The sequence below is a fragment of the Scyliorhinus torazame genome, chromosome 14, assembly GCF_047496885.1.
Source record: "Scyliorhinus torazame isolate Kashiwa2021f chromosome 14, sScyTor2.1, whole genome shotgun sequence".
Taxonomy (NCBI): domain Eukaryota; kingdom Metazoa; phylum Chordata; class Chondrichthyes; order Carcharhiniformes; family Scyliorhinidae; genus Scyliorhinus; species Scyliorhinus torazame.
This window is the reverse complement of record NC_092720.1, coordinates 105,583,573-105,597,382: the sequence shown is the minus strand read 5'-3', so window position 1 is coordinate 105,597,382 and position 13,810 is coordinate 105,583,573. Positions and strand designations below refer to the sequence as shown.

Here is a 13,810-nt window from a genome sequence, read left to right as displayed (position 1 = left end):
AAAAAACAATAGAACGCAGACTGATTCAGCCTCAACTGGAGTCCAATTCCGGGCACCACACTTTTGGAAAGGTGTTGATGGCTTTAGAAATGGTGCAGAAGAGATTGAGAATGGTTCTTGGGATGAGGGGCTTCAGTAATGTGGATAAACTGTAGGAACTGGGACTGTTAAACAATAGATGAAAGGAGAGCTAATAAAGATAGTCAAAATCATGATGGGTCTAGACTGAAGAAATAGATTGAAACTATTGCCATTGGTGGACAAGTTATGAACCAGAAGACACAAATATGTGGTCAATGGAAAAATAACCAATGGCAACAGCTTGAATAAGCACCCATATAATAATCTTTATTGTCACCAGTAGCTTTACATTAAGAGTGCAATGAAGTTACCGTGAAACGTCCCTCGTCGCCACGTTCCGGCGCCTGTTCGGGTATATGGCAGGAGAATTCAGAATGTCCAATTCACCTAACAGCACGTTTTTCGAGACTTGTGGGAGGAAACCGGAGCACCTGGATGAAACCTGCACAGACACAGGGAGAACATGCAGACTCTGCACAGACAGTGACTCAAGCCGTGAATCAAACCTGGAATCCTGCCGCTGTGAAACAACAGTGCTAACCACTGTGCTACCATACCTAAAGAGAGTTTCAAGGCCACAGGGAAAGAGCATGGGAATGGAACTACCCGAGTTAGTTTTGCAGAGGCCAGCATGGATGCAAAGGGCTAAATGGCCTCACTCTGTGCAGTAACGATTCTATGATCATACAGGCAATATGGTTTTACAGAAGAGAAATAATGTTGTAAAATTTGTTTGGGTTTTTGAGGATATAACCAGAAGGGTACATTAAACAAAATCAGTAAATGTAATATAACAGTAGATGTAATATTTCCATATGATGTTGGAAAGGTTTCTAGGGCAATGAAAACTCATGAGAGGGGACATAGAATTATAGGTCATTGAAAAAATTATTTTATGGAATGTGAACATCACTTGGCTAATATTTATTACCCAGCCCTAATTGTCCTAATGAAATAGGTGGTAAGCTGCCTTCTTGAACTGTTGCAGTCCATGTACATATGTGCACCACAGAGGGAGTTCCAGCTTTTAAATCCAGCAACAGTGAAGGAACAGTGATATATTTCCAAGTCAGGATGTTGTGTGACTTGGAGGGGGTGGTGTTCCCATGAATCTACTGCCCTGGTCTTTCTAGATGATTCTGGTCGTAGGTTTGGAAGGTTCTATCAAAGGTGCCTTGGTGAGTCGTAGCAGTGCATCATGTAGACGGCACACACTGCAACTTGCGACTGTGCATCAGTGGTGGAGGGAGTGGAGGTTGTTGGGGTGCCAACCAAATGGACTGCTTTGCCTTGGATGGTGTTGAGCTTATTGAGTGTTGTTGGAGCTGCACTCATCCAGGCAAGTGCAGAGCACCCAGAGGAAACCCATGCAGACGTGTGGATAAAGTGCAAAATCCACACAGACTGTCACCCGAGGCCGTAATTGAACTGTGAGGCAGCAGTGCGACGCATTGTGCCACCATGCTGCCCCTCCAGTGAATACAGGCCCAGTCAACCCAATCTCTCCTCATATGAAAGTACTGTTTATATTCAACTTATGACAATGCCGATAACTGACTACTGAGCCAACAGATTTTCAGTCTGGCTGTAACAAAGATAGAATCAAGTCAGCATTCCTCCACCGTGTAGCACCATATATTCATACTCTGAAAGGTAGTAACATCACAAAGCTGCCCTTAATATTGGTATAATCTACCTAGAATTGTGAGATTTCCCTGCAAATGCCAAACCAATCCCCAGATTGTCAAAGCAAGAGATAAATTGCAACACATATCATTTTTGAAAGTGAAGAATTCTTACCACAGGGATCAGACGCCACTCGGTTTTATTAGCGTTATTAATCTGTGAAAAAATACTAAGTTGAAACAGTTTTATAAATCTAGTTTGCCCTACCAATTTTTAATAGCACAGCTCTGATGAATGTAAGAAATTGTTATATTTCATATTTGTTGCAGTAATGTTGTTAAAAACCTGGGTTAAGATACACACAGAGAGTATATCTGCTAAAACTGTGATTAAGGAGTTGTGATTAAGGACTTGTTTACAGTTGGCTGACTAATGGTGTATTGTTTTGGGTTGTGAAGGATCCCTGGAGTGTCAATAACGTATAAATTATATTGGTTGGTATTCTCCATTTGGGGGACTATGGACTGGATTCTCTGTTTCAGCGGCTAAGTGCCGACGCCGGCTTGGGAACTGTGACGTTTTACGATGACAAAACCATCGCCGAACCCTTACCGATTCTTGGACCGGTGAGGGGACAGCAGCCTCGCCGGGTAAAACTCCCGGCAGCCCGTGCCCAAAGCGGCCGGAGAATGGCCGGGTCCGTGGCCGTACATGCACACGCGATGACCTGCAGCAGTTGCACCGTACAGCATGACGCTGGCCGCGCGCTGATCCGACCTGCCAGATAGTGTCCCCCTAGCCGTCGCCCCTGATTTGGGCGTCGCCCCTGATTTGAGCATCGGAAGATATTCTCCGCCCAATCACCAATTATGATATTGACGGCGGGCAACAGAGAATCCCGCCCAATGTTCCTCCTGCCGGAGGTGAATTGAACTGATTTAAGCTTCCACTGGGAGCGCAGATCAAGAAGCAATACACCATCCCTTGCCAAGCAAATTTATGCAAGATGAGGGATTCCCGAGGAATCCCACGATCGGGTTGCCATATTGAACGAGTGGCCTGATAGCGAGGTCCCGCAGCTGGTTAACCCCCCCCCCCCCCCACCAACACGCATTGCAAAGCAGCCCCTCACCATCCCTCGCATCGCAAAGCAGACCTATATCCTTGGAATCCTTTAAGTATGGGGATGACCCGACCCACCCTCTCCCAAACATCCCCGAAAAGGGGGGTCTCTGTGGGGGATCTCCCTATTTAAGGGGACTAATTAGGAGGTCTCTCTGCAGAGGGGGGGGGGGGAGGTTCTCTGTGGCGGTCCCCCTATTTAGGGGGTCTCTGTGGGGATCCTCCTATTTAGGTGTCTCTGTGGGGTGGGGTTCCCCTACTTAGGGAGTCTCTGTGCGGGGATCCCCTTACTTACGGAGTCTCGGGGTATACTCGTATTTAGGGGGTTTCGAAAGGGTGTCTCTGTGGGTTGTCTTTTTAGTTAGGGGGCCTTGGGGGCAGTCTGGCATTATCTCGGGTGGGCAGGTCTGGCATTGTGAAGGGGGGGGGGGGGAACGGGGAGGGTGGCCCTTGGATCGACTTCTTAGGACCCATTTGCAACTATTTGCATCCTTCCGCTGGCACACCGGCATGAACCTCCAGGTGTTCCCATGTATCTGTTGTCCTTGTCCTTCTAGATGGTAGTGATAGTGGGTTTGGAAGGTGCTGCCTAAAGAGCCTTGGTGAATTCCTGCATTGCATCTTGTAGAAGGTACACACTGCTGCTCCTGTGCGTCGGTGGTGGAGGGGGTGAATATTTGTGGAAGGGGTGCCAATCAAGTGGGCTGTGTTGTCCTGGATGGTGCTGAACCTCTTGAGTGTTGTTGGAGCTGCACTCATCCAGGCAACTGGGGCGTATTCCATTTCACTCCTGACTAATGCCTTGTTGATGGTGGACAGGCTTTGGGGAGTCAGGAGGTGAGTTATCCAACATATAATCCCTAGCCTCTGACGTGCTTTTGTAGCCACAGTATTTATATGGCTACTCCAGCTTAGTTTCTGGTCAATGGTAACCTCCAAGATGTTGTTAGTGTTAGCGAGAATGAATCTAGAAGAATCACTAGTCATTTGGGTACACTTCAACATCAAGCGGTTTATTATGTTGGCAGGGAGCAATCCACTGGGAATACCAAGCGCCTGTCCGCCGAGCATTGGAAATCATTAACGTTTATACAGTCATGGAAACATTTACACAGCCCATGTTGGCTGGATAAAATTTAATAACAATTATTGGTTGCCAGGCAGTGTGGAGCTGCGTGGTCTGCTCCACAACAGGTAGAGATCCCATTTATTGACTGTCCTTGGGTTTTGTGCTACAAGCAGCATTCCTCAGAGGCAGCTGTTGATAAGGGATATCTCGCTGCGTAAGCCATTCCCATGTATGTCTGTGGGAATTAACACATTTCACAAATGGTCAAGTCCATGAGCTTGGATTGTTAGTGTGTATTGTGGTATGTGTGTCAGTAAGTGTGTATACTTATAGTGTATTTGTGATTAGTGTGTGTCTATAGATTGTCCGTGGATATGCATTCAACACGCATACATATATTGCATATGCGTCTGCCCTGGGCCCCACACCTACAACAATGGGGACACAATGATTTAAATGCCATTGAATGTTAAGGGCCGATGGTTTGATTCTCTCTTATTGGAGATGGTCATTGCCTGGCACTTGTGTGACGCGAATGTCACTTGTCAGTCCAAACCTGAACATTGTCCAGGTCTTACTGCATTTGTACGTGGACTGCTTCATTATCTGAGGAGTCGCGAATTGTGCTGAACATTGTGCAATCATCAGGAACATTCCCACATCTGATCTTATGATGGAAGGGAGGTCATTGATGGAGCAGCTAAAGATGGTTGGGCCTAGGACACTACTCTGAGGATCTCCTGCAGTGATGTCCTGGGACTGAGATGACTGACCTCCAACAACCATAACCATCAATTTGTGCTAGGTATGACTCCAAACGGTGGAGAGTTCCCCCTGATTTCCATTGGCTCCAGTTTAGCTAGGGCTCTTTGATGCTATACTGAATCAAATGCTGCCTTGATGTCAAGTGCAATCTCACTCATTTTACCTCTGGAGTTCACCTCTTTTGTCCATGTTTGAACCAAGGCTGTAACAATTAAAGTTAATAGTACACTTACACGGCAAATTACCAGATAGAACTTTCTAGCAACTTTAATTCATTTGCAAATCCAATAATTTCTTAAAATAACAGGGAGGCACTAATTGTGCCTTAATTTTGACATTGGCACAGGCTTCATTCCATTTTCTCATTGTTCCTAATCCAAGATTCAAAAAAAAAGTGAAAATATTTTTTAAAAATAGAGAAGCAAAATAAATATGTACCTTCTGAAATTGTAACTTCAATGGAATCTCTACAAAGTCATGCAGCTTTGTGAAACACATCTTGTAATAGTCAAACTCAAATCTTTTCAGCTGCAGAGCCAGTATGTTTGGCAGACTTTCAAAGTAGTATCTCTGAAATTAAAAAGCAGGCAAACAGTTATGTCGATGCCAGTTTATTTGTCACATTATGTGTCACCCATGTCTCATGAACTGGTGCAGACTAAATGTTGCAGAGCAGGAATAGTCAAAAGATCTTACGCACTGATTCTCTTGTTGTCAATTGCACACATTACACACATTCACGGAGGGCAAAAAAGCATCCATTTGAGAAAGGGTTAGAGTTACTTCCTCAATATCGTTTAGAGTTATTTTGTAACTTCTTCAGATATTCATTTTGGATTCCCTCATCATTCATTTTTGCCTCCCAAATTTTATTCACATTTGCATCGGGAGATAATGGGCGAGATTTTCCGTTTGGGAGACTAGTTCTCCTGCCGGAGGTGAATTGCAACTGGTTTATGATCCCCCCGAGGTGAACCCAGGCCTCCATGGGCAGTGAGTAGGAGAGTGCCAACCCGGACCCATCCCATGGAGTGGGGATGGTGGCCATGAGCACCCCTGAGTTCCATTCCTCTGATGAGGCCGTGTCTCGAAGTCAGCACACAGGACAAGGTGGCACGGCTGTGTATATGCCATCAACATGTGTACCAGGGTCCTTCGGCCCCAGAGGATGCCTGTCAGGGGCATCGAAGACCACGGAACGTGGTAAGCAGCTGGCTGCCTCCACCTCAGATGTGCATCCTGGGGAAACACCTAGACATAGCAGGAGCGCAAGGAAGGTTAAACGCTTTGAGGATCACTGAGAGCACCGACGGAGGGGGGATGGGTCGAGGGGGGGCTAGGAAGGGGGTGGGTAGTGCGAGGAGATGTGGAGCGTGGAGTACCCCCATCAGGAGAGTGGGGCATTGATGGACACCTGCGACACATTTAAAAACCCTTGACCACAGCAGTATGACGCTTCTGTCATTTTCTTCTGCAATGTGGCTGGATCTCAAAATCGTTGGCCCATCTCTCCGAAAATCCTTCCCCTCCCCGTAGCATTCACCGACCCTCCGGCTGTGGACATGTCTCTGGAGCAAGCTCCATCCCCTGGATGTTCGAATTTCAGCTGCTGCTGTGTGGTGTTATCTCCCGCAGTGTTCAAGTACAGTGTCCATGCATCAAGGTGTGATTGGGATGTTAGGCAAGACTCCCGCATGCTACATGGCCCGCACACCCACGGGAATCCATGTGGGTTGTGTGAAGTGCTCACTTAATCACAATTGCCAATTCCGTATCAGCAATAGCCTTCAGCCGCATGACCAGAGAAGTCGGTGTGAGTTATGGGTGGTCGGCGGGGCAGACGGGCATGGGCTAGGGTTGCCCCCGGAACGGGTACACACGATCCAGGGGTTTGCAAGTGGGAGCCACCTGCGGTTGCGGCCCCACAGTACCTCCCTCCCTCCCCAATTGCATGGCGGCCCACCCCTGCAGAGGGTGCCCCCCCCCTCCAACCGACGGTCCAACCCCATCGCCAAGCACTGGGACGGCAAGCCCAGTGCCCCCGGGCTCTTTGCCTGTGAGCAAAGATGGCTACTCACCACCTCGGCTCCCGCAGAAGCCCTTCTGCCAGGTTCACATTTTTTAAAAGGAGTACTACTCGGCGCCAGCGTGATCACTTGCTGGGGAAGCCAATGAATCATGGGAGGCTGTTGGATATGGGATCTCTCCCATTAATTGTATGGAAATAAGGCTTAAGTGGTGACAATTTGTTTCTTGCCACGCTACGACAAGATGACATTTCACCTCTGGGAGCAGGCCAGTTGCATTGTAAACTGGCGTCTGGCGCGGTTCTCGCTTTCAACCTTTCCCGCTATTCACCAGCCTCGTTTCACTCGAGTGAGACTGCAACAACGCCTGAGAATCGTGCCCTAAGTGTTGACACCAGGACAGAATCGGTGAATTTCTACACAACAAAGTTGGCTCCCAGAGCAATTCAACAACTGTTAATGGGCTAGCACCGGCGCCACATAGAACACGACCAATTCCAATGAAGAACGGTGTCGGATTCGCCAGATTTGGGAGTGACATTCAAGAGGCTGACAAGCTGCAGTCGCATATTAGCGCCCAATCCCCACACACAGTCATCCCAGCTTAAAAGATGGCAGCACGGAGAGCGGCACCCCAGTTCATAGATGCAGAGCTGAAGACCCTACTGGGGTCGTGGAAGAGAGGCGCGCTACTCTGTACCCCAGGATGGGAAGGAGGTTGCCAAGCGCCGCCGTATACAGAGCCTGGGCAGATGGCGTGAGCGCCAAGGGCCCCACTTCCAGGACCGGACAGCAGTGCCGCACGACCGCCTCAGGGCGGCCAGGGTGAGTAGCAGCCCTGTGCCCCTCGCACGAACCCCGTCGCCACACCACCCCTCCCACCAGGAGGGCAAGCACTCCCCATCCTGTGCCACATTTGTTGTGCGACATTGGAGTTCAGGGACACATCCACCACTGTCCTTGGCTCCTTCACATGCAAAAAGTGTGTCCAGCTGCAGCTCCCGTTAGACCGCTTGATGGCTCTGAAGCTGCGGATGGACTCACTTTAGAGCATCCATGATGCTGAGTAAGTCGTGGATAGCACGTTTAGCAAGTTTGTCACACCGCCGATAAAGAGTACTGAGAGGGATAGGAAATGGGTGACCATCAGACAGAGGAAGAGTAGGAAGGCAGTGCAGCGGTCCCCTGTGGTCATCTCCCTCCAAAACAGGTATACTGTTTTGGATAGTGTTGAAGGAGATGGCTCACCGGGTAAGGCAGCAGTAGCCAAGTTAAAGGCACCGTGGCTGGCTCTGCTGTGCAGGAGGGCAGGAATAATGAGCGGTACAGCTATAGTGATAGGGGATTCGATTGTAAGGGGAGTAGAGAGGCGTTTCTGCGGACACAAACGAGACTCCAGGAAGGTATGTTGACTCCCGGGTGCAAGAGTCCTGGATGTGTCAGAGCGGCTGCAGGACATTTTAAAGAGGGAGGTTGAACAGCCAGCTGTCGTGGTGCATATAGCCACCAACGATATAGGTAAAAAAGAGGATGAGGTCCTATATGCTGAATTTAGGGAGTTAGGAGCTAAACTAAAAATAGGACCTCAAAGGTAGTAATCTCGGGATTGCTACCAGTGCCACGTGCTAGTCAGAGTAGGAATGACAGGAGAGGCAGGATGAATGAATGGCTTGAAAGATGGTGCAGGAGAGAGGGATTCAGATTTTTGGGACATTGGAACCGGTTCTGGGAGAGGTGGGACCATTACAAATTTAACGGTCTACACCTGATTTGATTAGGGACAGTATGACAGCAGTACAGAGAGTGGATAAATCCGAGGGTTCGCCCACTGAGTCCACATGGGTAGACCTGAAAAATAAGAAGGGCGAGATCACTTTGATAGGACTGTACTATAGTCAGCGGGATATTGAGGAGCAAATATGTAAAGAGATTACAGATAGCTGCCGGAAAAATAGGGTGGTAATAGTTGGGTACTTTAACTTTCCCAATATTAACTGGGACAGCCATAGCACTAGGGGTTTGGATGGAAAGAAATTTGTCAAGTGTATTCAGGAAGATTTCTTCATTCAATATGTGGATGGCCCGACCAGAGAGGGGGCAAAACCTGACCTCCTCTTGGAGAATAAGGAAGGGCAGGTGACGGAAGTGTTAGTGAGGGATCATTTTGGACCAGTGACCATAATTCCATTAGTTTTAAGATAGCTATGGAGAATGATAGCTCTGGCCCAAAAGTTAAAATTCTAAATTGGGGCAAGGCCAATTTCGAGGGTATTAGGCGGGAACTTTCAAAAGTTGATTGGGGGTGTCTATTTGCAGGCAAAGGGACAGACAGCTGATAAGTGGGAGTCTTTCAAAAAGGTGTTAACTAGGATTCAGGGTGAGCACATTCCTCTTAGAGTGAAGGGTAAGGCTGCGAGAAGGAGGGAACCCTGGATGACTCGGGATCCTGAGGCCATGGTCAAAAGGAAGAAGGAAGCATATGACATGCATAGGCAGTTGGGATCAAATGGATTCCTTTCAGAGTATAGGGCTTGTCGGAGTAGAGTTGAGAAAGAAATCAAGAGGGCAAAAAGTAGACATGAGATTGTCTTGGCAGATAAGGCAAAGGAAAATCCAAAGACTTTTTACAGATACACAAAAGGGTAAAAGGGTGACTAGGGAGACGGTCGGGCCTCTTAAGGATAAACAAGGTCATCTATGTGCAGATCCACAAGGGATGGGAGAGGTCCTAAATGAATATTTCTCATCAGTATTTACTGTTGAGAAAGGCACGGATGTTAGGGAAAGGGGGGAAATAAAAAGTGATGTCTTGAGCAGTGTACATATTACAGAGAAGGAGGTGCTGGAGGTATTAAAGCGCATCAAGATAGATACATTTTGTCTTTTAAAAAGCAGTTGGACAGTTACATGGGCAGCGTGGGCATAGAAGGCTATGGGCCAAATGCGGGCAAGTGGGACTAGCTTATTGATAGAAATTGGGCAGCATGGAGAAACTGGGCTGTAAACATCTATGACTCTATGACATGCCAGCATCCACTCCGTCTGCCATGGTAAGATGCCCTGACCACGAAGGCCACCAGCTACCGACTCTTGTGCTGCAAAAATCGTACACGCCTCTACCACTGCCTCTGGCAGCTCATTTCAGATGCTCACCATCCTCTGAGTGAAACAACTTCCCCTCTGCTCTGGTCTCTTTTGTATCTCTCCCCTCTCACCTTAAACCTATGCCCTCTAGTTCTAGATTTCTCTACCTTTGGGAAAAGATGTTGACTATCTACCTTATTTATGCTCCTCATTATTTTATAGACCTCTCTACGATCATCCCTAAGCCTCCTGTGCTTCAGGGAAGAAAGCCCCAGCCTATCCAGCCTCTCCTTATAACGCAGACCATCAAGTCCTGGCAGCATCCACATAAATCTCATCTGCACTCTTTCCAGTTTAACAATATTCTTCCTATAATACGGTGACCAGAACTGAACACAATATTCCATGTGTGGTCTTACCAATGTCTTGTACAACTTCAACAAGACGTCCCAACTCCTGTAATCAATATTCTGACCAATAAAACCTAGCATTTTCTGCCTCCCTCCCCCCACCAGGAGAGGCAAACCCTGGGCCTTGGCCACTGCCAGCACAGAGTGCCCCAGGCCTTGGGCATCCTGACGCATGGCCGATACCTTCGTCCTCAAGGCGAACTTCGCCCTCAAGGCGTCCACCGTCGACACCATCCGTGCGGTATTGGCTGGGCATCACGCATGATCGGCACCCCATCATACATTCCCTGGTTCTGTGACTGCAGCTCTACTATCGATGGGACCGCTATTTCCACAAGCCCGAAACCTCTCCGGATGGCAGCTAGTCCCTGGGGTCGGGCCACCCTCCCACCGTCCACCCGCTCAGGGGTTCCTGATGTACCACAGCACATGTGCGTAGCACATAGCATAGTGGTTAGCACAATTGCTTCACAGCTCCAGGGTCCCAGGTTCGATTCCCGGCTGGGTCGATGTCTGTGCGGAGTCTGCATGTTCTCCCTGTGTGTGCGTGGATTTCCTCCGGGTGCTCCGGTTTCTTCCCACAGTCCAAGGATGTGCGGGTTAGGTGGATTGGCCATGATAAATTGCCCTTAGTGTCCAAAAAGGTCAAGTGGGGGTTGCTGGGTTGCGGGGATAGGGTAGATACGTGGGCTTGAGTGGGTTGCACTTTGTAAAGTCTGGTGCAGACTCAATGGGCTGAATGGCCTCCTTCTGCACTGTAAATTCTATGATTCTATGATGTGCGTGGTGCGCTCCAGATATTGCCCCAGGAGCCTGTTCACTAACATGCCCAACCGAGGTGAGTGTCTCTGGGATGGTGGAGGGTGTTGGGAAGTCAGTGTCAACCCCGGACTGGTGCTCCAGGGTGCCTCGGGCTGGGGTTCGAGGGCTCACGTCGCTGTCCATGTCCTCTTCTTCGCTGCTATCCGCTTGCGATTGGGGTTTCGTTTGGAATAAGGGGTGGAGGACAGCAGAAGGGTCCGCCTCATTGCCGGGAGATCCTGCAAGATTCAAGACATGATACATGATTAGATCCCGGGTTAGGGGTGGATGTGCAGGTGGTGTGTGTGTGGGGGGGGCGGGGGGGAAGGGGGGCTGTGGCGACTCACGTGCCATGGGGAACCACAACTCAGCAGGGTCTCACTTGCTCACCCGATGCCCGATGCCATCCTCCGGGCCCATCAACCAGGTCCACTTCCCGCTGCGGTGCCGCAGGTCCGGTGGTTCCCCTGTTACAGGCAGCCATTTAACCAGGGCCACCTGGACATTGCAGCAGGGCTCCACAGTATGACCCAGTCACAGCAGGTCATGGCTGAGTGCGCCGGCAGCAATGCCCAGGTGCTGGCCTTAGCCAGGCACAGAGGAAGGTGGCACAGTCAGTAGCTGATGTGGCACAGACCGAGAGGGAGGTGGCACAGTCACTGCCTGATGGAGCACAGACCCAGAGGGTGGTGGCACAGTCGCTGGGTGATCTGGCACAGTCACAGGGGCAAGTGGTCCACTCCCTGTGCTCCATGGCCATGTGCACCGAGACCCTGGTTGAAACGGGAGCAGGCCTCCAGGGGTTAGCCCCGCACGCACCCCTGTCACAAGGAGTGGCCCAGGGGCCAGCGGGCCCACCGAGGGAGGAGGAGGTGATGGGTTCTGTGCCGGTGATTCCCGCAGGGGTGGGGCCAGAACACCACAGCGCCTCCTACTACCCACCCCCCCCTTCCTGTACCTGATGCATCTGATGGACAGCAGGCAGACGGGGCAGCACCACGCCATCTAGGATACCCAAGCAGCAGCCGGGCCCATTCAGGCCCGGTCGCCCAGAAGACAGCTGCCAACGCGGACCCAGGTCACAGGGTGGGAATCACAGCAGGCCGCCTCCTCTCCTGCTGTCCAGACTGGGGGTCCACCTATTCGCAGCATTAGGTCCTGTAAGGCCAGAAAAATAGACACAAGTTCAGTTGGCATGGTGCAGCACACGGTATTGCGTTAGGGGCTAGGGCACTAACCTGTACAAATATTGTAGCGCACAAAGACTCCGTGAGACGAATAGAGTGAAGTCGATGAGGCTTTATTAAGCGTGTCTGTTCCCCCGCAGCTCGATAGTAGAATGGCCTGCGGGGGAGGACTCCGGCTTCTTATACTCCGCCTTCAGGGCGGAGCTAGAGGTCAACGGCCAACCAGGACCCGGGATCTGTCAGCCAATTACATTAGGGCTTCCAGTCCCACATGACCCCCAATACATACTACCACATTCACCCCTTGTCAAAAATGAACCCGGCGGGGTGATGCTTCGTATGGTGGTAAGGGTTTACAGGGCTGGTCCTTGGAGGAAAAAAACGTTCATATGGCAATACAGTATTGTACAATTTTGTCCTGTTTCAACTATTTACAGAAGGTACAGGGAGAAAAGCAAAATGTTCTTGTGAAAAGTCCATATTTTGATTTAGATCGACGCCACGAGTCGGTCCTGCGGTCTGGTCGTCCGTGTCGATCGCCTCGGCCCCGGTGGTGGTGGTGGTGCTTGTACCGGTGTTGTCGTCTCCAGGAGCCTTACGGTTTCAGCTTGGGCTTTATTCTTGGTCGGGCCTGAGGGGAGGGGAACCGATCCTCCTGGGAAGGGGGCGGTCGCGGGGTGCGGCGGTGGCAGGAAGGGGGGGGGGTTGGGTGAATGGTGTCGGGGGGGTGTGTGTGTTGCCGGCGGGCGCCAGATCCCGTAGGGAGACCGTGTCCTGTCGGCCATCGGGGTACTCCACGTAAGCGTACTGCGGGTTCGCGTGTAGGAGGTGAACCCTTTCGACCAACGGGTCCGCCTTATGTGCCCGCACATGCTTTCGGAGCAAGATGGGTCCTGGGGCCGCCAGCCAGGTCGGCAACGACGTTCCAGAGGAGGACCTCCTAGGGAAGACAAGGAGACGCTCATGAGGCATTTGATTAGTGCTCGTACATAATAGCGACCGGATGGAGTGGAGAGCGTCCGGGAGGACCTCCTGCCACCGTGAAACTGGGAGGTCCCTGGACCGTAGGGCCAGTAGGACGGTCTTCCAGACCGTGCCGTTCTCCCTCTCTACTTGCCCGTTCCCCCGGGGGTTGTAGCTGGTCGTCCTGCTTGAGGCTATGCCCTTGCTGAGCAGGAACTGGCGCAGCTCGTCACTCATGAAAGAGGACCCCCTGTCGCTGTGGACATATGCGGGGCAACCGAACAGTGTGAAGATGGTGTTCAGGGCTTTAATGACTGTGGCCGCGGTCATGTCAGAGCAGGGAATAGCGAATGGGAAGCGGGAGTATTCGTCCACCACATTAAGAAAATATGTGTTGCGGTCGGTGGAGGGGAGGGGCCCTTTGAAATCCAGACTAAGGCGTTCAAAGAGGCGGGAAGCCTTAATCAGGTGCGCACCATCCGGCCTGAAAAAATGCGGTTTGCATTCCGCGCAGATGTGGCAGTCCCTTGTGACTGTACGGACCTCCTCTAAAGAGAATGGGAGATTGCGGGACTTGATGAAGTGGAAAAACCGAGTGACCCCCGGGTGGCAGAGGTCCTCGTGGAGGGTTTGGAGGCGGTTAATTTGTGCGTTGGCACATGTGCCGCGGGATAG

The 13,810-nt window shown here is 50.5% G+C and overlaps 1 protein-coding gene across 1 annotated transcript in view; it reads right to left on the bottom strand.

The window, feature by feature from the left end:
• The window catches only part of LOC140389933 (ubiquitin carboxyl-terminal hydrolase 7-like), a 124,602-nt gene that overhangs the window by 43,037 nt on the left and 67,755 nt on the right, over positions 1–13,810 (bottom strand). Inside the window, exons 8-9 of the mRNA XM_072474590.1 lie at positions 5,102–5,233; positions 1,882–1,923 (exon numbers count right to left, since the gene is read on the bottom strand). Coding sequence (XP_072330691.1) covers positions 1,882–1,923; positions 5,102–5,233 — 174 coding nt within the window. The remainder of the gene's footprint in view (positions 1–1,881; positions 1,924–5,101; positions 5,234–13,810) is intronic.